At 47.9% G+C, this 24,981-nt stretch overlaps 1 protein-coding gene across 2 annotated transcripts in view; it reads right to left on the bottom strand.

Moving 5' to 3' along the window:
• Window positions 1–24,981, bottom strand: part of PAX2 (paired box 2) — an 86,776-nt gene that overhangs the window by 16,531 nt on the left and 45,264 nt on the right. For both annotated transcript variants that reach the window (XM_074154245.1, XM_074154244.1), the window contains exons 6-7: window positions 8,660–8,835; window positions 6,727–6,853 (exon numbers count right to left, since the gene is read on the bottom strand). In XM_074154245.1, the coding sequence (XP_074010346.1) occupies window positions 6,727–6,853; window positions 8,660–8,835 (303 nt within the window). The remainder of the gene's footprint in view (window positions 1–6,726; window positions 6,854–8,659; window positions 8,836–24,981) is intronic.

The following is a 24,981-nucleotide window of genomic DNA, read 5'->3' as shown; positions in this document are numbered from 1 at the left end:
ATCACAAGTTATTAACACCTGCTGCCAGGTGTTGCTTAACTCAGATATAAAGGACGGTCTTTGCCATGGGCGGGCAAATATCTACATCACAAAAATGGTCATCAAAGCCATACTTACTGGGTCCTTTATTTAGCCTCAAAAGAAAACGCAAAAACTTAATTGTTGGGAAGACAATATAATTATTTTCTCTAAAAAAGTCCTTTTTTATCTGGCAGCATAGAATGGGCAGCCTGCAATGGTGTCCCCTTGCCGAGGGAAATGGGACTGGGAATGCCAATCCACTGCTACTGTCACCACATTACATTATGTTGTTCACCTAAATGCTAATGTAGGGAAGGTGAAGACATTATTTCTTTTGGGCCCATGCATTTCTGGGTTCCTCACTTCAATATGCCTTTCAAGCCCCTGAGCCACCTTCTTCAGCATCATAAAGTTACGGTCAGTGAAACTTCCACTGGATGCATGGAAATGGTTTATGTGATTCCTTCCCCCTGCTATTCCTGTCTGTTCCAGGGATCATTCATCTGACCATCTATCACCCTCAGCCATTTGGTCCTGCAGAAGAGCAGCAACACCTTTTGCCTTTCCATATTCCTTGACTAGATAAGAAGATATTATCTCTTCTTAAGTATGCGAACCAGTTGATGAAATTTGGAGGTCCTGTGGACTTCTACTTTTGCCAATTAATCTTAAATAGAGGAGACGCTTCCTTACAGAAAATACCTCCTTCGTTTTGATGAGGTGGGAGAGTAACAACCTTGTAGCAACCACACGAGTGATTATCATATTTGATTTTCAGGGCACTGGGGCACGCAGAGACGTCCCCAACCTGCTGTGACCGAGGGCAGGTCTGTAGGATGTGCTGTCGCCAAAGCCCAGTCTGAGGTCCCCAGCAGTTTATTAAAGAGGTTTTCTTAAGTCAGCTCATCAAGCCCTGACCAGGCCCATTGCCCACTGGTGGCTCACTGGTGGCTCACTGGTGGCCGAGGCTAAAGCAGATTGGAGCAAACCAGGAAATTTCTACCAGTAGAAACAAGGAAAAGGGGAAGGAAATGCCCCCCCTCTCAGCATAATGATCTAAGTACCACTGGATGTAATGGTCAGTTTTAATCATGATTTAAAACAACACGCTGGAGCGACTGGGTTTACATTTGCGCTATTAGGCTGTTTTCTAAAAGGTTGACTTTTATGGGTGGTAACAAATATTTTGACAAATACAAAATTTACACTGAATGCGGTTATTTCAATTTTTGCTAAGTAGATGAACTGCGTCCGTGCACATTTATTTAAGCAATTATGTTGTTTAATATAATTTGTCTTTACATATTATTATATGAGAAAATAGTGAACGATGAGTTCATATTACTATTTTATTAGATTATTAACTTTTTACTTGTGATCTGTGTCAAGTTATATTTGGATGGAAATTAGAATTAAATTAAAAACAGTATTTGTAATTATTCATGCTAATTAAATAAAATGACCACAAGTTCCCTGACTTCCTAAACATACTAGAACAGAGAAAGCAAGCTTTTCTAAGCAGGTTTGGCATTAAAAATGTCTTATTAAATGAAGGAAAGGTTATATATAAGGAGGAAATTGAAGTGATTTTAGAACCCGATTTTAGAACCAATAGATCTCATCCCTTCACACCAAGCTTAATTCACTCACTGACGGAGGAAAACAAATGTTCCTGCTTTTTCAAATACTAGTTTGTTTCTTAGTTTTGAATGACCTGGTTATTGAACTGAACACAATTCTCTTCAGTTCACTCACTAAGCTGAAACGAAGGCAATAATATCTTTTCACCTTGCAGGAGGCTGAAGTTCTCAAAAGATTGTTTATCATTTCAGAAAAACTTTGGATCCAGGTGTCTACCCGGTGATCTCTCCGTGCTTAGCATCACAACTTTCTGGAAAACTTTCATAGAAATAACATGCTGTTTACGTCCTATTTTTTAATATCTTTCAGACATAGCAAGTACTAGCCTTAATGTCAGTAATTATACTTTTTTTTTTTCATACATTCATGTATGAATTTAAAAAAAGAACTTAAACCTGACCCGATGCTGGAGAGAGGAGGTCTGGAGTAAAGTGAGATCAATGGGGTTTGTGCTTTTTTGGTGCCTTTGCTTGACACATCATGAATTTCTCACCCTAGATGGTACTTGTTGCCTTAGGGAATTATTTTTTTTTCCTAGAGAGAAGGAAACATTTTCTATACAGGACCTGATAGCAGTTTTGGTGGGTGATCATGATTTTAAGAGTTCCCTATTCCTATTAACAGGTACTAACCATAACACAGAAGCTCTCAGAAACCTCCTCATAGGAACAAGAAGAGACACTCCCATCTCAGTCAGCGGTAGAAGTTTCTGGAGTGCTTTTTTTGCCCCTTTTTTTCTTGGGCTTGTCTTTTACCTTTACTTTTCTTTGTAGATCTCACTGATTGCAGCGGGCTGGCAAACAAGGTCTATTTAGTTAAAACTGCCAGGTTCAATTAAGGGAAGTTTTTCTTTACCTTTGCTGTTATTTTACGATCCATCTAGTAGGTAAATCCTCCCCTTTAGTGGTCTGTTAATAAGCAAGTTTCAAGCCATACGTGAAAAGTCCATTGTGTTTTATTTCCCATAGTGCTGCCTCTCTGTTGGGTAACTTCAGGGCTAGATAATTGAGTTGGAAAGGACTTTGCTCCCACCCAAACTATTAATCTAAGTCTCCAGAACTCAGAACCTGGTTTGAAATCACACCACTATTCCAAAAGATGTGACTTCTGATGGCACTTAAAGAAGGATCTTGACCTTTGTTCTCAAAGGATTCAAGCCTTCTGTGAACAACCTTGTGCTTTTAAAAGACTCCTGTTGCTAGTGCCAAAATCTTGAGGTTCTCCTCCGCTCACCTCTTGGGTGTTAGCTACTGAGTACCTTCCAAAATCAAAGATCTGTGGAAATTACTGAATAAGAGAAAGCTATTGAGGTTTTCCATGTTTACGTAGCCCTGTACAGATTTATACTCATCTGCCTGGGCTGTTTGCCTTCAATAGAAATAACTGAAGTAGAACATCTCTGAACAACAGAATTCTTGTCTTGGTGTTCAGCTGCATGTACTCCTCTTATCTTGGTATGTTCAAGCTTGGATCTTTGCTCCTAGGAAATATGATCGGTGTCCGAAGATACTGTCCAAGAAACTGTCAGGGATCTCCGTCAATCTAGCTATGATGGCCACGCAACATCAAGGCAAGATGTAGCTGGCCCACTGGCCTTTGTGTGAAGGAAGAGGTGAGGTGGTGTTCTCAGGCAGCTCTAAAGAGCTTTCTCTCTCTGATACTTCACAAGGAAGTTGAAAATTTCTACATTGTCTGTTCTACATGAAGGACAGTGGGACCATGTTTCCTAGCCTAGTGCCCAGCTGGCCGCTAAGTGTCACCTCGTTCCTGGAAGTTCCTTGCAGGTAATGGGCAGAACTAAGGGTGACCTCTCTGCTCCAGGGTAAGCAAATGTTTTTGTTTACTTGCTTTAGGAGATGTGAGGAACAACAGGACCATCTAAGATGCATTAAATAGAATAATTGTGTGAAAGGCAGTGTTTGATATTGGCAGTACTAAGGCGAGGCTGTACTTAATGGTGGGACTCAGCTGTGTCTTTGAACAGATGCCCAGGGCTTTGGGGAAGGCCTTGGGGAAGAGGCTGCCCATTTTGCAGCATTTTTAGCTCTTCAATTTTAGGAAGCTCCCAGACAGATAGAGGGACTTCAGCAGCATCTGTACTTAAACTATCTCACTACGTTCCAAGATTTTAGGTAGTTACATACCGAGGTTTTGATGGCTTTTGGAGGTGTGTATTCTCAGAACCGTGTGAGCTGAGGGAGCTTGCTGAGGCAAGGTAGTCATGAGCCAGAGAGAGGAGAAGGACTTTCTCTGAAGTCTTCAGAAAGGGCAAGAATCTGGGCAAGACAGCTCTGGTTTGGAAAGAGCTAGTGATACTTTTTTCTGTCTGGGAAGACTTTCTTGGAGACTGAAGCTAAATCTTACATCTTGAAGTGACCGCACACAGAGTTTGTACCCCGCATGGGTGGATTTGTTTCAGATATCACCTGGGTTCACAGACTGCCCTGGGACAAGAGCAAAGAGGCGTTTCAAAGATGACACTACAGCAGCAAAACAGGCAGATAGCAATCCAGTACTCGTTATTACTCCAACATCCCTTCTTGGAAGAGGGATCTGGGTGACACCAAAGAAATCTGTGTGCTCCCAACCTCCTCCTTATTTCCTGACCAGGGTAGATCAGGAGGCAGCACAGAGTTCCTCACCTCTCTGGTCCTTCCTGAAAGCATTGCCCAGCCCCATAGCAAACATATCATGAATCATTCATCTTTAATAGATTATGCAAATTGAGGACATCCGATCAATGAAGATCAATAACTGCAACCATTTAATTGCCAGCAAAAACATTTTAAGAATGAGTATTATCTGAAGTCCTTTCTTGGGTAATGGCACCAATTAATCCAAACATTGAATCCTGGCCTAAGTGTAGAGGAAAAATTCTCCGCCCCCCTTCCCTTGCTGCCTTCCAGGGTGCTGAGGGTTTTTTTTTTTCCCTTTTCATTTCCAGTTTCTGAGTTTCCCCATCATTACCACCAGCGAACAGCTCCCAACGCTAATAGTTCTGCTTTTGTTACTCTGCGCTGATTGAAATGTCGCATACAGATTGAGATGTTAGCGCTAAGTTGCCACCTGGGAATGTCAAGCTGGGTCTGAAATGAACTTTTCTCACTCTTGGATCCAGATGGATCAGATGGGGATGTTCTCGAGCTGAGCTGGGAACGGAATGGGGATGGCACAGGGTTGGGGGGACATGAAGATTTTCTGCCTCAACCCCACAGCCTCTTCTGTGAGGCCAGATCTGTCTCCTGTCCCCTTGTGAGAGTCATGTCCAAAACTTGTGCAGCGAACCCAGCCTTCAGGAATTCTGCTCTCGTATTAACAGGCTGGAATGCACCATCTTCATTTAAGCGAAATGACTAAAAAGAATAATTTTAATGGCCCCTTTGAATCTTAAACTCTTATTTTAGGCATCTCACCTTTACATCCTGCTATGGGGATCTGACTTCCCTGAAGGAAGGACAGTGCTGCTCTCCTACTGGCTTTGCCCCCCAAAGACAGGAAAGTGTTTCCTGTAAAAGATGTAAATTTGCTAAATGGTAGATGGACACCAGCTGAGTTTTGTCTTGCATATGCAAATACAAAGAAAAGTGGAACAATTTTGCCATAGCTGAGCCATGTTTTTATGGTTGGCTAAGAAACTGCATGGCTGCAAGGATCCTGGATCAAGCCTGATAGCAGTAAAAGCCATGAAAAAGTTCTGGGTATGTCATGCTTTTTAGACACTCCCTAAATATGCAATTCACCTCCCCATGGTTCTCCATGACACTTTGCAGACCTCACACTGGATCTCCTCTGTATTTGGGGTAACTGTTACTAATCCTGTCTGGTCCCAAAGTTCCTGGTAGCCAAAAGTTGCATGCAACAATATGCCTTCGCTCAGCATTTGCTGAACAGGCAATGACAAGCCTCAGCCATGAGCTGCTTTGACCTCAGGGGCTATTACCTAGGGCTTCTGCAAGAAAACCTTGATACAAACTCCAGTGCTCTTCATTCTGTGCCACCAGAGGACAGCTTTTTGGCCAAGAGGCAACTGCTCCTTCCCTTGGCACTAGGACTTACACCTCTTTGTCATGAGTCATGATTTCTCAACTTACACCGCAAGGTTTCCAGAGGGGCCGCAGCAGATTTTAGGACAAAGGGGGACATACTACAGAGGGGTGAATCACTTGGGCCTGGTCTAGGGACCCAGGAGGAGATGTGCAAATCTATGGTGAGCAGGGAGCAGTGGCACCTAAAGCCTGAGAAGAAGGGCTGTGGCACCAGAATATCTCCTTGTGGCTCTAGACACGCACAGAGCAGGCAGTATCAGGATGACCCGTGGCAATCTAATGCTGGTATCAGGACGGCCCTTGGCCCCAGGACAACCCTGTGCCACTGAGGTCCTGCACGTGCCACCAGCAAAGAGGAAGTTTCTGTGGAGCTGCCACTGCAGAAATTGCCTCCTACTTCTGTGCATCCCGATTCCTCTACCGTCTTGCACTTGTCCTTATCTCCTACTCTCCCGGTCACACCTGAGTTTAATGTGCCCACACGTGAGGGAAGGGGAAAGGCTGTGAACAAATTTCTTTTGCCAGCTGCCATTAGAGACTCTTCAGGAAGAGGGAGTTTAGCAGTCACAGTTCAGCAGACCTCAGTACTTCGATTGCAAATGCCCCTTCCAAATGCCAGGGCTGAATAAAACTTAAATTATTACTTCTCTGCAAGAAAACCAAGGGGATCGTGGGGAAGCCATGACCCTTTTGTTTTCAGACCCAAAGGAAAAATCACAGAGCGTATTTGGACATACCTGTCCTCCACCAACACCCGTCCCTAAGCCCCACCTGGACACACAAGTTCCTAACTCACGCCTGGGTTTCTCTGTCTTGGAGTCACACCTGGGGCACCTCTAGGTGTACCCAAAGCTACCAACACTCTGAATTTCAAGCTTCTCTGGAGGCCTTATGTCCTCCAGTCTTTCTGTCTCTTTCCGTGAGGGGTATCTTGCATTAGCAGAAAAAAGCAGAAGCTAATGGTGATGAGGGAAATAAATAAAAAAGCTTGGTTCTGCTGTTTGGTCAGGCGGCTTACCGGTCACCACAGGGTACGTCTGGGGTCCTGACACATTTGTCCCCAGGTCTGGGTTAGCAGAGGTGGATAGACTTGATTTGACTTCATCGAGACCAGGGGTCAGAGCTGGGAGGGAGTACTCATTACCCTGGGGAAGAGAGGAGAAAGACAGCTCGCTATTGATGCGCCGGCAGAAAGGGAAGGGTGTACAGATGGGGGGGAGGAAGAGGAGAGCTGCAAACCCCTGCACAGATGGAAGAGGAGGAGGAGGAGGAAAGGGAGAAGATGAAGTGACAAGAGGGCTGCTGGGGTTGGGGGGATTGTCCTAGGATGAAGGGGAAGAGGGGTGAGGGATCTGGCCCGTTATCTCTGGTATGATGGAGCCTTGGTTCGGTGCTGTGGTGCCAGCCTGGGGGAGAAGAAAAGGGAAACCCACGTCCCCTCCTCTTGGCTGAGCGGAGAAGGGAGGTGTTTGCCCTGGTGACAAGGACAGCTGGGGCAGAGGACTGCGATGACACGAGCGGGACAGGCGGGCAGTAGGAGGCAGCCAGCGTTGGCTGGCCCACTGTAGCCAGGAGGCTCTCTGCCTCCCCTCCGCTGTCACCTCTGTCCTAGCTCTTTAAAAACAAACAAAGAAGCCTCATCCCCTGCCTCTGTCACTCTGTGCATTGGGGTATGAAATTGGGGAGGGGGGAGCCACATGGCTAACAGAAGGGTGGGAGGGGGAGAGCCATTGAATCTGAAAGGGTGTCCTGTCCGAAAGGCTCTGGTAATTGCCTTTTTATTGTGGCAGCCTCCGGACCAGACGCGGGAGCTGGAGAAACCGGGAAGGCTACAAAACAGCAGGAAAAGTTGCTCTGATTAATATTACGTTAAATTAAAACTGATTTTCTGCTCTTTCTGCTCTCTTTTTTTTTTTCCGTGCGCTTCCCCAACCCCCTCCCCGCATCTCCCCCTCCTCCAGTGGGCTCCCCGCTCGCTGCCCCCTCCCCGCCCCTGTCCCTGCTTGGCTAGGACTGCCTAGTCATTTCCAATTCCTTCTCGTATTGATCTTCCTGTAGAAATCAGTTTTGTAATTAGCTGCAAATTAGGCCTTCTACTGGGGGTGAGCCTGCCCCCTGATTTATCACCAGAGTAATTCGCTGTGATCGGAGAGAAATTAAAATGAACTCAATTAGGCTTCGGATTTGCTTTATGGGCCCTGCTCAGAGTTTCAGGGGGAAAAATGACTGTGCTGGTGCTTAATAGTCTAATGAAAGTAAATAAAGGTTATTCATTGTAATAAACCCAGGGACTCTGGGATGAAGGGAGTCCACAGCCAGCCTCTCCTTCTCTTCCTTTGTTGGTTTATGGCTTGGGGCGGTTTAAAAAGACTTTTGATTTTCATTTTATTAAGACAAACAGCTTTTGGGATAAAAGGCCGGGGGAGCAGGGGAGTAAGGGAAAGGGGAGGGGGGGCAGAGCTGCAGAAGTGCGGAAAACTCGGTTGGAGATGGGAGTCAAGTCTCAGCTTTGGGCCATGAAGGAAAATGCTCTGTTAAAGCCCGACGCCGTGGCTCGGTGGTCACTGGTGGGATCTGAGAGCGCAGGAGTTCCCACGTGGTGCTGTGTGCCGGTGGACATGCATGTTTTGCGTGTTCATGGCAAGAACATGTCCACATACCTGCAGGAGTGTGTGCAGAGGGAAAGGCAGCCACGGGGATTTCGGGAGGGCACGGTGTGCGTCTATACAGCAAGTTCACGAGAGGAGGGAGAGCTCGTGTATACGCTTGCATCAGCACAGTGATGTATTTACAACTAGAAAATGCTGTAAAATGTAAATGTGATGGGTGTGCAATAACAGCTCAGTGTGAGAACAAGGGATGAAAAGGGGGAGAGGGATTTCGGTGAGGGAATCTCCCTGCCATCGTCCTATGGGCGCCTGTGGGTCCCCATCACCAGGCCGGGCCCTCACCTGCTCAGATTTGATGTGCTCTGATGTTTGAAAGACGTCAGGGTAAGAAGGACGCTCAAAAACTCGATCTAAAGCTTCCAGCTGCTGCTGGGTGAAAGTGTCGCCACGAAGGTGCTTCCGCAAACTGTCCACGCTGCTCTGGGAATCTCCGTTGGGAACTGAGCCCTCGGATACATCTGCAGGGCACAGACAGAGAAAACAGGGAGTTAGCACCACCCTGGCTCGGATCAGCAAGGGATGGCGGGGCAAGGATACAACGGGAAAGAGCGGGGGCCCTCTGCCCCCACCCAGGGAGCTGTGCCACTCCTGCAGGAAGGGGACACTGCGGGGACCCGAGGGAAGCCCCCTCCTGACTGCTGGAGTGGCCGGGCTGCTCCCGTGGGCTCCGTGGGACTCTCCTGCCTGGGGGGAGCGAGGCTGTGGAGAATGATGCTTGGCTCAGAGAGATGAGTTTCGGTTCTGCTGATTTGCAGTGTTAAAAATCGCCAAATCTCCATTGCTGAGCATAAAATGGGAGCAAAGCACAGCGATTAGCATCGCTAGGAGGCTACCGGAGAGGCAGCTCACAGAGAAACCGGGATGCTGGGGAGGGACCTGTGCTGGAGAGGGCTGAGGAAGCCTGGAAGGGAGAAAGGGCTCTCTCTTAAAGCTTGGAAGGGAGTCGGTCTCTGTTGTAGCTCCCTGGTCCCAATAGAAGTTATATCTCTGTTATCATTTCCTTCTCATCTGATTTTGTCCTGTCGTACCCCAGATGAGTCTTTCGTCCCCCTCAGATAACAGGGACGATCCCGTTTATGACTCCATGTCTCATCAGAGACAAGGCTCTCCCCGTGGAGTGTCTGTTGGTTTCTGTTCTGATCTCTGTCCCGCTCTCCTACGGGAAGCTCGGGATTTATCACAACCTGTATCCCTGTTATAAAACTCCCTCCAAAACGAGATGAATCTTTGTCTGTGCCGGTCTCCCTTCCTATCCAAAATTAATTATTGTATTACAAAACCTATTCCTACTCAGTGGGAATGGGCCTTCCTGGTATTGCTTTGTTCTGACTAGGAAAAAAAAAGCCTTTTTCGGGTAAAAGCAAGGCCGGAAGCGCATCTCTGTAGCTGCGACAGCCCCCTGAGACAGCCCAGTCCCGCTGCAGTCCCTCCTGCCACCTTCCAGGTCTGTGTCTCTGTTGTGCCATCCAATGTCTCTTACAGCCCGCTCCTCCCCTCCCAGGTGAGCCCGTTATAAATGCCCTGCCCCATCCAAAGTGAATCTTTCCCTGTGATAAACCATCTTATCACCCACCTGTTGGGTTGTTTTTTTTTTTCCCTGTTATCCCCCAACTCAAATGAGGTGCATTTATCTCGGTTATAACCCCTTTTTATCTGAAGTGAGTGAGTCTCCTGCTATTAGCATCTGTCACATCCAAGGTGAGTCTGTCTGTTATAACCTCCTGTCCCAGCTGAAGTGAATCTTCCTTTGTCATAATCCCTCATCTCATCTGAGGCAAGTCTGCTCATTATAATCTTCTCCAACTGTGCTGAGTATCTTTCTGCTGTCACCTCTCAGCCTAACTTTGGTGAGACCGGCTATAATCCCCTGTCTCATCCATGCTGATATACCTCCATACCCTTCATGCCAAATCTCCACCTACTGTGCTTCATCAGACACGAGTCTGACTGTCTTATCACCCTGTCTAACCTAAAATCAGGTTCTCCCTCTTACGCTGCGATTACCTTCCTGCTTTTTCACTATTATTCCTCAGACTTCAGCCTTTCTCCGTGGCTTCCAGGCTGTGAATCTCAGAAACTCGCTGCCTGTCAGGAAAGTGGTTGGGGGATCCGTATAGACCTTTTTCCTCCTGGGAAACGATGCTCCCAGGAGCCAGGGGGGGCATTCACTGTGCCACAGCCAGAACCACGCCACTCCCCCTTTTCATCTTTTAGCTTGTGGATGGTGCCAAGATGGGTATTTTCCTGGCACAGTTAATGCCCAACTGGTGGCCCAGAGTTATAACTGAGCCTGCTGCCTCCTGGCTATGAGATATATCCGTTTATAGGTGATTATATGATATGATATAATCAATAGTACATTATATACAGTAACGTAGTACAGTACCACTCGCAAGACCATAGAAAATATTACATATTGATTTGTCCCAGCCAGCAGCCTTCCCTTGAGCAGCCCCTTCTCTCTTTCTTTTCCACCCCAAGGCAGAGCAAGGCTGTTTAGTGGAATTTTCTCTTCTCCTTGTGCTTTTTCACATGAGGGAAAATCCTCAAGTTCCTGAAAGCTGGAGTTTTCAATCCTGAAAGCTGGTGGATTTGACTAAGGGAAAACAAAGCAAAGACTGGGCTTGGTGAACTGGGCTGTTATGCAGGGAGTAGCTTTCAGGAGGACTAGGGTAGCTCGAGGCTCAGGCTCCCAATTCCAGCAGGCACTTCTCTGGGCTCCTCCCTGCAGAAAGCTGGCACAGAATTCCTGGGTCCAGGCTCAGGGGAAAAAAAATAATGTGTGTTTCTGTATCAGCACTTGTCTCACCCTGGGAAGCTGCCTTTGAGGATTTTCCCACACGTGTCAGTCAGTGTGCATGGCTGTGCACACCATGATGCTAATATACGTGGGTATTTTTGCAGTAGATCATTAAACTGGTATTCTATAGATTCTGGATCACCGTACATGCCTGAGCAGCCGTTTGTATTTGATTTTCAAGGATGGCAGCCCTACGCAGCGCATGGTGTTCGGTGTGAGCGGACGGGTGTTCACGTAGAGGGTACAACTGCCATTGATTGTCATTAAACCGGATTTCACCCTTTAGTGAGGTGCCCCGGGTGGTTGCACAGATTAGTGCACACATACACATATATTTACAATTCCTGTCTGCCTGCAGAGCCCTGTGCACGCGTGTTCCCCGTGTTTGCACAGGCCATGCCTTTGTGTGAAGAAGCTGAAACCACAGCTTTCCCAAGTCGCTGTAGGAGTCTCTTTTCCTTCATTTATTCAGGGGCCCTTCAGATCTTGACAAATCTGTCACTCTAAATTTGCGAGAGATTATGGTGCTCTCTCCCTAGCACGGAGAGAGGTGATATATGATATCTGCTGCCCCTATTGATTGCCTGATCTGGTGGCAGAGGGCTGGCGAAATGAACTTGAAATGAACATCATGCCTCAACTCATTGTGCGTATAATACACTACTTAATCCCACATTTTTCAGCTGCTATGGAATTCAATTGATCAATCATGTCCCTCTGATAGTACTGTTTTAGGGGTTATTGCTGCTCTGCTCACTGACCTTTTTATTTATTTATTTATTTGTGTCGGCGCGTGTGTGTGTGTGTGTGTGTGTGTACGTAAGCGCGTATCTGTACTTGGGAAACTCAGGACCAGCTGATAAGAAAGGACCTCTATCATCAGTGGGAAATGAAAGAAAAGCATGAAGGGAGGAGAAAGGGAAGGAACGGGGTTAGATAAGAAATCAGAATGATCAAAGCAAGCAAGTAGATAGGGAGAGGTGGAAAAGTTGTAAGGAGAAAGGCAATGCTTTGGTTTTGGTGGGAGTTCTGGATGGGGGGGGGGGGCGCTCTGCCAGGGCCTGAGCTTTAAAATCTACAAAAGAAAAGAAACTTTTGACAGAGGCCTGTAGGCTACCTCAAGGTGAACCTTGTCTAGACAGCTTGCAGTAGTACTGGACTTAATAACGGTAGGGCACACAAATCCTAAACATCACAGAGCTGTGATACCAGCTGTGCATATAGATTTTACTTAAGAAGTGAGGAAAGTTTCACAGAGGTGATCCTGAAAGACAGATTTCTATGGCTTGTGTTGCTAACGCTGAGACGTTCGCAGTCGTGGATCATTGTATTTGCTTCAAAACCAAAGGATTGGAAATTCCCTGTGCTTGTTTCCTGGTGTCAAAACCTACAGAGGATGCATTTTCATTTTTCCCCTGAAACTGCAAGGGACAGACACTTCTATCTGCTTTTAGGTCAAAGTTGTGATTCTCATCTAAGCGTAGGACTCTGGGAGCTGGATTATCAGGAGAAGCCTCAAATATCGTAATGCACAAGTATGGGAGCTGAGAACTGGGTGGCCATGAGCAAAGGTGGCAGTAAGGAGCAGAGAGGACTTTGGGAAAGAGATGGGGTCCATCAAAGGATTGTGGGTGAAAATGAAGGGAGAGCTCATGGGGAAAATTGGGGTTGGGAAAGACTAGCAGATCCCATGAGGAATGGCACCATCGTGGGCAACAGTGCGCTGACGAAGAATGGTATTAGGAGTAAAAGTTTAAGGGATGGGGATTTGCCAAGAAAGCAGCTCTTGGAATGCTCCAACTGCAGGATGAGTCTGGGGATGCCACCGGGATAACTGCACTTGCTGTACTGTTAGGAAGCACCATCACCTTTCCCAGTTCCCCTTTTACTGGCGAGGGAAACTCTGTGGTACCATAACACAGGGACACCTCTCTCTTAAATCGGAAGGATCTTAACAAACAGCTTGAGAGGTGAACCACGGCCTCGGTCATCGTGTCCCTCACGAGAGCACACAGTCGCTGTCAGCGTGAGCAGGACTGGCCTTGCACATGTGACAGGAAACATCCCTCCTCCCGAGGGGCTGCCGGGGGAGCGCACGCAGCCGATGTTCAGCGCAAACCTTCGACACCAGACACAGAAAGGCTCCAGGGGTGTCACAGGAGTATCCTGACAGATAACAAGGAAATGCTGTGCCAGAGGACGCAGGAACAACCTTAACTACAGCTGACGTGGAATATGTCCATTAAATAGCTCCAAAACAAAGAGACATTCCCAGGTCTGGAAGCCACAAGGACACCATCATGTACAAGTGGCACAAAGCAGCGTAATAGAGTTACTTCCCTGGCTACGGGTGACAGAGAGCACCCTTGGTCAAGGTGGGATAGGGCCCCCTCAACAAATAATTCAGAAGTATTGCTGACATAGAAAGACCTTTGTGGCACAGAAACATGTAGGAGGGTGATGAGAAGTTGTGCAGCTGCCACACAAACGTGGAGATTCTCTTCTCTTTTGGGGCAGGGGCTATTACCGGCCCATGACGTGTCTGCCTGCTGCCTCGCGGGGCCCCGATCTCAGCTGGGGCCTGGCAGCGCTACCAATAAAAATCACAGTCGTAATAAAAGCGAATGTGACTGGCATGAGAACTGCCAGCCAGGTGACACAGCAGAACCCATCTAATTGTCAAAGCCTCCCAGGGAAACGCATCCGTCTAACTCAGCCGTGCTGAGCCGGCTGCTGAAATGCCATCCCTCTGCGTCAGCCAGACCACCCTGTCCTCTCCTGCCGCCTGCCTTTGTCACCGTCCCCGAGGGGGGGTGACAGAGCAGCCCTGTCCCACTCTCCGGGCACTCGCGGCTACGTGTGCTGCTCTTTCCCGAATCACCCTTTGTGTTAAGGTTGCTCTTTGCCTTTATCCGATTTCCCTTCTCTTTTTCCCCCTCTGATGTGTTCCCGTGTCCCCGCGCAGCCTGGGACCTGTCATGCAGCTTTCCTGGACGTCCCGGGGGGCCTTTCCCCGCACTGCCAGTTGTTGCAGTTTCAAACTCAATTGTTCTCCTCGGTACTGAGGCAAATGGAGTCATTAATTACCTTCTATCGGCTGGGCCGAGTTCAGAACGCGATCGATAGCCAGCGCTTGTCATTCACGGCAGCCAGCCCTGCGCAGACCCTCCCGCTGCATTCGGCGCGGGGCCGGGAAGGAGCCCAGGGCTATCATTCCCGGGCTTCAAACCTCAGCATCGAGCTCCCGCTGGGAATAGCAGACCTCCCGCATCCACGTCTGAGCTGACCCCCCAACCAAGGGAGAGATCAGGGACAAAGTCCTGGGCCAGGGGGAGCGGATCACACATTTTCACATGGTTAGAAGTGTCTGGGACCAGTGTCCTGGTCTGCACAAGCTGATCCAGTCTGGCTGTGATGATGTTTCTACAGACTCCATTTGCATCCTCAATGGTTATTAAACTAATACTGTGCTCCCCACAGTAGGGACAAGGGCAAGGACCGGCAGCCCTAATCTGGCAATCTTTTCATCCCTGTAACTTTCTGGTGTTACTCAGTAGGGTTTGGAAAAGGAAGGATATAAAATTTGGTTTACATTTCCGTCCTGAAGAATGTTTGCAGCCTTTCGGGCAACGTGAGAGAAGGTGTCATCTCAAGATGTAATCTCTAATTCTGTATTTCAGTACGTAGTAGTGCTGCGAGAATTGTCAGGGCTTTGACTGTGGTAACAGAACTGGTGGGGAGAAAGATGAACCTGAAACGCAGGTGGAAAGGATGCCAAGTGAGTGCAGGATAGAATCATAGAATCATAGAATGGTTTGGGTTGGAAGGGACCTTAAAGATCATCCAGTTCCAACCCCTCTGCCATTGGCAGGGACACCTCCCACCAGACCAGGTTGCTCAAAGCCCCATCCAGCCTGGTCTTGAACACCTCCAGGGATGGGGCATCCACAGCTTCTCTGGGCAACCTGTTCCAGTGCCTCACCACCCTCACAGTGAAGAATTTCTTCCTAAGACCTAATCCAGATCTCCCCTCTTTCAGTTTAAAACCGTTCCCCCTCGTCCCCCTATGGCTGCACTCCCTGATCAAGAGTCCCTCCCCATCTCTAGGATAGAGATGACAGAGCACAGAAGGGGCTGGCAAGGCTCAGCAGTTCAAGAAGGAATGTTATCAGGGATCTATAATGTGAGAGTGAAAGAAGATACGGAACAAGTTCAGATTATGTACATTATCCTGTAAAAATAGGGATAGTGGGAGATGAGAGCTGGAGAAATATCACCTTAAGGAAGTGTATCAGCCTTTGTGAACTCTGCAGTTGTTGAGATTCCTGTGTCCGTTTGCCTCAAGAGAATCCACAAGCCTGAATCTGAGCATGCTAATTGATGGAACTGTGCTGGTCCCCGCGTCTCTGTAGTTTAAATGTGTCAGTGACACATAAACTGTGTGTATTTGTTACTTACATGCTCAGGCTCAGAGCAGAAAGGGTCAGAAACAAAGGGATTTTATGCTTTGAAATGCCAGTATAGCTCAAATGAGGAATCGGTGAGCGAGGAAGGCTGCTCATGCAGGGAAGCTGAGCGTGCCAGGCTGAGGAAGAGTGAGATGCGAGCGGTGCCTGACACCTGGGGGGCTGCCGTGCTCCTAACACCGGGGCTGCGTACGGCAGAGTAACTCAGATGGAGCAGGGATGGGCAGTGCAGCTCTAATGCAGGGCTTACATGAGCAAAATGGCAATGCTCAATGAGAATGTAAATGAAATGAATTGTGTGTGCAAATGCGTAATGAACTGTGTACTCAGATCTGTCTTGGATTATCACGGGAGCATGCAAATGTGCATTTAAGGGCGTGAGTGTGTGTATGTGTATGAAAATCATCTGTATTTACTACAGCATCTAAGTGTATGATTGCAAATTCAGGCCAGAGCATCTGGGAAACTCTGTACAGACTTAGGTTTGTGTGTTAGTAAGAATCAGCACATCCAACCTCAATGAATACACCAGCAAAGGCTTTTCCAGGCGTTGGGCTGTGAGTGGCTGCCTCACACGCGTGTACAACACGTCCCACAGCGTGTGGGGGTGCGCAGATGAGGCGTGTTAGCCTGGGGAGTCAAAGCTGCTGGCTTCCGTGCGAGCAGTCACTGCGGCTTTGTGCCCTTTGGGTGTGCTGGAGGTGAGTGGCCGTATTCTGCTCTCAGCCAGGTGCTTGCAAATGCACAATTCCCTTACCTCAGAAGAGGCACGGGGGATTTATACCATTGTAATGAGGGACAGAGCGTCCAGTCTCTCTTACTAGCGCTATTAGGCTTGACTCAGCCAGATAGAAATGCGGCTGCCTCCAGGACCCGGTACACTTGCTTTGTTTCTGCTGGTGGAGTAGCAAAGCGGCACTGTCACACAGTGGGTCACATCCTCTAGTTAGCATAAATCTAAAAGTCTCTTGTATTCAGTGGTTATCCTGATTTACACATCCTGAAAGTTATCCGAAGGGTTATCCTGATTTATGCTGTTGTGTCCACAACGTTGCCTTTAGTGCAGAGCCCTTGGGGAAAGCAGGGGCGCCGGGAGCTGTGCCGGTCCCTCTGCCAGGGCAGAAGATGCTCTTAGCATCCTCGGCGTGACTTAGCTCCTTCCTCTCACTTTCCTAAGCCCATTTGTTGGGGAGCTACTTCTTGGCAGGATCCCCCTTGGTGAGCACATTAAAAAAAAAAGGGTGGCTTTTGTTAGCTCCAAAGGACAGAAGCAACGCAAAAAATTACAGCGCATGCAGCCCTAACTATGCTTGTTTAGAGAAACTGCTTGCATTTATGAAGTCTTTGGTGCGGAAAGCAGGGTTGCAAATGACTGCATCAGAGCGACAGTAAAGGCCATTAATTTCCTGTTATGTTTTCCTGTGTTGGGGGCTTTATTAATTTAATTTTACACTGTCGAACAACAGCGAGCGCTGACACCGCCACACTCGGAGGGTTGTTTTTTTTTTTCTCAAGCAGTGCTTTGCCTGACATGCAAATCAACACTGCTATCAGGACCGCTGGAGACAAGGGAGGGAGAGGAGAGCTAGGCTGTCCCCATCCAGCCCCATCTCCCAGTTTCTGGGAGATCCCTGACATTCCTGTGGAGCACACTGGCACCGGAGAAGCCACCAGCGCTAGGGCTCAGTAGATTTGGATCAGGCTATGGATACCTCTAATGCACAGTGTAGAAAATATGAATTCCTCTCTAGCCTGCTGAGTTCCATTGGCTTGGTCCCCTACTAATATGCTCCTTAACACCTCCTTTCTTTCCATTTCCCTTGCTCTAGACTCTTCCTTCCTTTCATTCCACCTTATTTTCCCCTCATACGTGCTTTTATCTTAACCTCACACGCCCAAGAAGGCTGTGCCTGCCCCTGAGCCAGATGCTAGTGAATCATGTTATTGGAAGCCCTTCTGAGTCAGCACTAAACCAGTGCTCAAGCAGAGTGTTTTTAGAGCTGCCATTTTTGACGTGCCATAAAACAAAGGCTCCAATCACTCAGAGTCATTAAAATTCCCATGGCATTTTTTGCAAGAGTGCAGACATTAACCTGGCTGTCCTGAACAAAATCCAGCCTGAGTGATTACCCACAGCATATCTTAATTCTCCTGTGGTTTCATTTGGACATGGCACAGCAAAATTTCACTGTTGATGCTCTGTATTGTTCAACATCTGCCATGGTCCACCCGAGAGTCAGCCACATTTCAGCAGTAAATGAGATCTTCCGAATGGGAAGGTTAATAAACAATGTATTATACAGGATGGGTAATTGCAAAATGCCATGCAATGGAAGAGCTACAGGCTTGCGATACGCTGCAATCTGCTTGGTTTCTCACCATGCAAACTCCTTTTTTTGAATGCTCATTCCTATAATAACTGTAAAGCACTAGTAGAATAATTTGGACTCTTTCTGCATGAACTCGTGTAAAGGCCCTCACTGATATATGAAGGATCCTATACTGATATGACCTCTGTAAGATCTACATCAGAGATATGTTCCAAACTGTAAAAAATAGTCCCCAAGCAAGAGGGGACGCAGTCCCGAAGAAGTAAGTAGTCTCGAAACAAGAGGGGTAGCAATTAATTCCACAAACAAGAGAGGGCTGTGCAAAGAGCCATAAGTATCTTTGAGGATTAGCTAGTGGGGTATTTTTTTTTAATTTATTGGGATTTAGGAAAGTTGTCCCAAACTCTAGGATAGTTCTGATCTGCTGCAAGGTCAACTCTTCTGTTCAAGGCCTAACTCTTCCCACAGTAGATGCCAAAACCCAAAGCAAAAAAGCAACAGCTCCTTTGGGAAACCAAGAGCAGAATTGTACCTGTCCTTTCTAACAGCCTTTTCTAGAGCAGCTAAGAGAGGACTAGAAGGCACTCAAGACTTGATGGATGTTTCATATATAGATGCCTACAAAGCTGTTCCCATGCAGATCCCCTAGCTTAAAAGCAGAGTAACACCTCTAAGCTCCCCAAAAAAAGGCCGATCCAGTGAAAGAAATCCTGACCTACTCCACATCCAAATAGAAACAGTGATACCCATGACCCAGCTCCTGTCCTTGCACTGCTCCTGTGTGTTTGGGAAGAGGACTTTGTACCTTGAAGCTGATGGGGTGTAATCAGTAGGATGCTTGGATGGATGAAAGAAAAGCAAAGGATAAATGTGGACCTAGACATTATTTTTAGGCCCCTTGATGAAACTCTGACATTTTAAAGGGCCTTAAAATGGTCATGAATTGCATTTGACACCTAGTCAAAGTGTCCTTTATTTTATCTGATGCATGAAAAAAATCACCTTCAAAGAATTGTCAGTGGAGACAAGCAGAAGACAGACAGACCTGTCTGCTGTGTTTCCATAGCAGCTATCTGTAACTGCTTCTTTCAGGCCACCTACTCTTAACAGAGCTGTCCCCATGAGCAAGGTCTTAGCGCTTAGCCCAGCCTCTGCAGGCCAACACAAAATGCTGTTCGTTTCAAGTCTTGCTTGGCAGCCATGGAAGTAGCTGGAGGAAATCCAGTATTCCCTGGAAGGGTCTTAAAATGTTCACAAACAGCATTTTTAGTTTAATGCAAGTTCTCGTGGCAAAATTAAGCACACTGGTTCTTCTCTCTCTCTCTCCCCTCCACTCTAGTCCCCCCCCACTGTGGTCACCTCCACTCTGGTCACCTCCTTGCCCCTCATCTCTCCAGCCAGGATTCTCACAAACTAATCGCCTGGTGAGATCTTGTTGCTTCCCCCTGGGATCCAGTGAAACAAGGCTGGGGGATCTGATGCTATCACTAAGGGAAGCAAAGAGCTCCTGCTTTCCTTCTGAACAGCAGCAGCACCCCCTGTTTTGGGAGAAGGAGGGGTTTCTCTCTGGCCCTGACTGAGAACAAGGTGCTTAGTGTTTTCCTTGAGCGCAAGAAGACATCCCTCTACAGGAATGATTTCCATCTGCGAATGGCAGGCGATGCTTAACATCACATTGACGTAGACTTGGGAGTGAAGAGATAGCCAAATTAGGAGCTAATTGGTGCGCTGGGGATTGACTGTTGGGCTCCCTTGGGCTGCTGGGATGTGCTGGGAAAGAGAGAGAGAAAAAGAAAGGGAGAGAGAGCGGGAGCCGTCCTCTGCCGATGCCTCGCTAAAGGTTGGGATTCCTGAGGCCGCCGCTGCCTGGTGCTGTCAAGGTCAGCAGGTTCGGGTTCACTGAACGGTCAGGATGGTTTGAATTACTGGCACCGCCTGACGATTCCTCCGCTCATCGCCAGCCGCCTTCCAGCGCCGGCATCGGGATGATGCTCCCCGGCCACGTGCTGCGCTCCCTGGGGGGCGCGGGGGATGCTCTTGTTAAGAAGATAAGTTTTTAGGGAGATTTAAGGAGCCAAAGCAATGCTGAAAAGAAGGCACACACTCCATGCGCTGAGCATGTGGAGACTGGGCTTCCAGAAACAGCAGTTCTGATCTGATTTTCTTTTACCTGGAGAACTGCCCACTGCAAGCTTTCATGAAAGGTAGAAGAATAGCTTGAACGGGACCTATCAAACCCTTATGGGGTGAAAAACCCATTGGTGAAGATTATTGGGGAGGGACTCTTGATCAGGAAGGGGAGCCATAGGATGAGGGGGAGCAGTTTTAAACTGAAAGAGGGGAGACTGAGATTAGATCTTAGGAAGCAATTCTTTCCTGTGGGGGTAGTGAGACACTGGAACAGGTTGCCCGGAGAAGCTGTAGCTGCCCCATCCCTGGAGGGGTTCAAGGCCAGGCTGGATGGGGCTTTGAGCAACCTGGTCTGGTGGGAGGTGTCCCTGCCCATGGCAGGGCAGTTGGAACTGGATGATCTTTAAGGTCCCTTCCAACCCAAACCATTCTATGATTCTGATTCTCTCCAATTCTATAGAGGTAGAACGCTTAGTGAGCAAAGACTAACGTGTGAGTCTTCATGTAAAGCACGGTGCTAGGATGTTTTCTGCCCAAACACACAGAGCTGTGTGACCAGGCTAAAAGGCAGGGGCAGCCTGGCCTGTTCCTACAAGATGCTGAGAAAGCTGCCTGCCAGTATGCACCCCAGCAGTGGAGCCTCTGAAAGGGACCTCAGCAGAGCAGATGGGGACAAGCCTGGGGTGTGAGCATGCACACGGAGGCTGCGAGTGTCACACAGAGAAAGAGCATGGCAGGAGAGAGCAACAAAAGGGAATTAGAAGAGAACTGGGGGCTGTGTGGAAGTAGTGTCCAGTATTTGTCTTTGGGAAGAACATCTCCACAGGCATCACTGACTGGCTTTCAGTGGAGTTGCACTACAGAGATGCTACACCTCTGCATCTGCCAACCATGCACGTTTTTACACCTGGAGGAAACTCAGGGTAATGCTGAGAGTGGAGCTGCAAAGCGCTGCCCATACCTGGTGCCCATAGTGAGGCCTCTGGTGCATCATTCTCAGTGCTCACCAAGACATGGAAGAGATCAGGGTTAACCTCATGCAGTCTGCTCTGGAAAAGGGAAAGCCCATCTCCTATAAGCTCCTCTAGGAGGTATTCTAAGCAGGTTCTCTGTGTGGCCTGGTCCCTACGCGTTAGGAAGCACATTGTGCCTACCATCACCTCTGCTCTTGACTCCTCTTCCACTTCAGAGCAACGGACTCTGGCAAGAAGGGTCAGGGACGGTGCCCAGTCTCGTGCTGGTTTACATTAATGAGATACACACAGTGTAATCCAGCAATGGAGTCAGCTCTACAAAAGGGGGTAATAGCAGGCTGCCATGAACAGAGCAGCTCAGGTAATTGGTTTATCTATCTAGAAGCAGTAGTAGCAATCTCTGCACAGACAGAGTAGCAGTAAAGTCTCTTCCTTAAGGCTATTTCCTTTGTCTTTTCAATTGCTTGCACATCCATGTGAGATAGAGAGAGAGAGAGCGAGGAAGAGAGAGAGAGCTAGAGAGAGAGAGAGGGAGAAATGTTAATTTGTGAATTAATGGCTTTTCTCAGCGGAATTGTAAATTCAAATGTCACCTCACAGGGTGACACTACGCTGGGCTGCTGAAGAAGCAATGATAAGATCCCCCCCCATCCCCATGCCGACATATACCCATGCCCCTCCCCTGCCTGAAAGATAGCTACAGAGTGGAACATGCTACTTTTAATTTGCAGTAACACCACAGCAGAGGGATGCAAGAATGACTGCTTTCCGACCCTCCCTTCCCCAGCAAGCCCGGCCACATCTTTCCCTTTCCACCTCTACCTCCTTCCACCCCCTCTTCAACCCCTCCCATTTTAAACCGAGTCCAAGACAACACATTATCTCAACTCCCCCCACCCCAAACTAATCAAAGGATGAGCTAAGGGAGGGCTCTTTAGAACGGATGCCTCTGCAACCCTCTCCTCTCCTGCAATAATCAGGTGAATTAATGACCCTGAAGTTAAAGTGAGCGCTGATACTCGGGCGTTGTGCAGCGTAGGGGAGAAAGCCTTCATTGTTTTCGAGCAGGAGGCGGGCAGCAGCAAGGGAGATTCATGGATGGAGATTGAATATGCAATTTTCTTTCACCTTGCCAAGAGCTGCCCCTGGGCTGTGCCTGGCCTAAATTTTTTTTTTTTTTTGTCTTGCCATCTCTGCCTTATCCGGCCCTCCCACCTCCCTTCCATTCTTTCCAGAAAATTACCTTCAAAATTGATTTCCACTTTTACAAACAAATATAATGGGAACATGAGGGGGAAAAAAAAATCTTGGGCTGTGATGAATTAGGGCTGTCAGGTGCTTCCAAGTCTCCTTTGTTTTTGTTTTACTGCCCGTTAGGTTCTTTGTTTTTCCAGCAACTGGGAATAGTGCCCCTGCCCACACAGTCCCCATGGTCCATGGCCACCGTCACAGGATGTGTCCATCACCTGATGTCATCACCATGTTATCCCTGCTCTCCATCGGTGTCATGCAAACAGTCACAGCTAACAGACTGTCCCAGCCCTTCACAGCAGGATGCCACTCATCTCCTCGTGGCTGCTGGTGTCCCAGCTCTGTCCCACACTGTTGGTGACCCGGCTCCTGCAGCCACCATGCAGGCCTGTTGAGTTGCCTCACATCCTCTTCATCCTGCCCTCTCCAGTTCTCCTTTGCCTTATTCAACTGGTTCTTGATGGAGGTTTCCCAGCCCTCCCTGTTCTGATAGATCACCCTGGGTCATCAGCATGTCACCTTGATCCCTGTTGTGCCTCAGTGCCGTGTCACCTGGATTCCATAGCAGTATTGCCCTCATGTCTCATTGCCCTATCACTTGTCCCCAAAACAGTGTCATCCCTATCTCCCACTGTCATGGCTCCCTGATCCACCAGTCTCATGTCACGTTGCCATGTCACCAACAACCCTCTAATACACCACTTGCCTGCACGTTGCCAGCTATTTCCCATCCCTTTTGCAGTTTATTCTGTCATCCACTGTGCAATAACCCGAGATCCTCATGGAACCAGCCACCATGGATTCTGACTCACCACTCCGACTCCCATACTCTTTACATCCATGAAAAAACATAGCAGTCACCTCCCTGAATGGGGACAGAACCAGTCTAGAACTCATCTAGAGTGAGCAAGGAGATCCAGAGAGAGAGACAGGCACCGGCAAAGGTGGGGAGCAACCTCTCCCCAGGTGGACACGGGGAGCAGGCAGAGACACGGAGAGGAGTTGTCACTGTCTGACTCCTGCTGCCACCTCAGCTGCAACAACCCCTCCCAGGAACGAGTCCAAAAGTTGAAGGAGAAGATCTAACCGCAAACTAAATACCTATAAACAAACAGTCAGACACACACGCGGTCACAGCACTCACCCCAATAAACTTAAAGAAAAGCTCTGTGCGTAAGTAAGGCTCCCAGAATGTAGCCAGTAACATTTAAAGACACAAGAATTCAAACGGGGACACAAGGAAGTACTAATGCAGGTGCGTGTCAATTAAATGTAATTTCTATATAAACAAATAACTTACAAAAATGTACATACACTAACTAAACGAAGACCTGGAACTCAAAGGAATTCCCTTAAATTCACATATACAAAATTAAATCATGTAAACAAATACAAACTATTTACATAAATAAACAACCTTCACACAGGCAAGAACAACCGAGATATATATATATATACACACAACATACACACAAATATATAACCCCAATGCACATACACATCTGTACAAAGTACATACAGAAGTGCACAGCACTAACAGGCTACATATTGATTTCCAGCAACCACAGAGATACAGTGATACTCCAAGTATGTAACAACACATACACACAGAATATACATACAAATATACAACATTCACATATAGGCTCAAAATGGGAATACAGATACCTGGCATTCATAGAAATACATAGCACTAACGCTGAGCTGGACGTGCCCAGACATCCAGAGGGTCCCCACAGTACGCATACTCCTACTAGGCAATATTATACACAGCTTAACATACACATTTTCCAGGTCTCCGTAGGCGTGCACAAAAACACGGGTCCAGCCTGCCACTCACCCCAGTACGTAAGCACAGATAAGTGGAAACCAGTGATGCTAACACAGAAATACAAAAACCCGAACAGGCGCGCGTTCCTAGAGACACAAATACACCCGTGGAGACGCACACGACCACAGCTGAAGCCAAAGCAGCTTGTCTTCAGACGGTACCCAACCCTGCCAAACTAAGCTGCACTCCAAGCTTTAGAAGCAGAGCGTTCTGTCCAAAGCAGAGCTTTCCGTGATGTAAGCTGTTAACTCTCCCTTACCTGAACTCCTCCTGAGCAATTCCTACCCCCCAGGCCCTCAGGCTGTGCGCGCGCGCACACACACACACACACACACACTGTCTTCTCTTGCTTACGGACTGACCTCCAGATCCGTGGTGCAACAGCCAACGTTTCTGACAGTGCTGTGCTGCTTGTGCGCTGTCATCTCCTTCATCCAGTCTCCCCCTCCTCTCTTTTTCCACACATACTCTCCCTTTTCCAGCCGTCCTCCTGCAGTTTATTTAGAGCGGTGCAGGATGAGCAGCAGGTGCCTTCCTTATGTCCTCCCACGAGTCCCACCAGCCACAGGCCCTCAGGAGGGAGCCATGGGTGGCTGCTGAGAATAAACCCCCTCTTCAATTTACGTTTTCATCTAGAACAGAAGGGAGCATTACCTACACTTGTGTGTATAGACACGATGAGCCTGGACTTCCCCCATGCCCGCTGCTGTTGGAACAGGCCCAGAGGAGGGCCACAAAGATGCTCTGAGGGCTGGAGCCCCTCTGCTGTGAGGACAGGCTGAGAGAGTTGGGGTTGTTCAGCCTGGAGAAGAGAAGGCTCCA

Source organism: Numenius arquata, chromosome 10 (assembly GCF_964106895.1).
Source record: "Numenius arquata chromosome 10, bNumArq3.hap1.1, whole genome shotgun sequence".
Classification (NCBI taxonomy): Eukaryota; Metazoa; Chordata; class Aves; order Charadriiformes; family Scolopacidae; genus Numenius; species Numenius arquata.
This window is presented reverse-complemented; position numbering and strand designations above follow the sequence as displayed.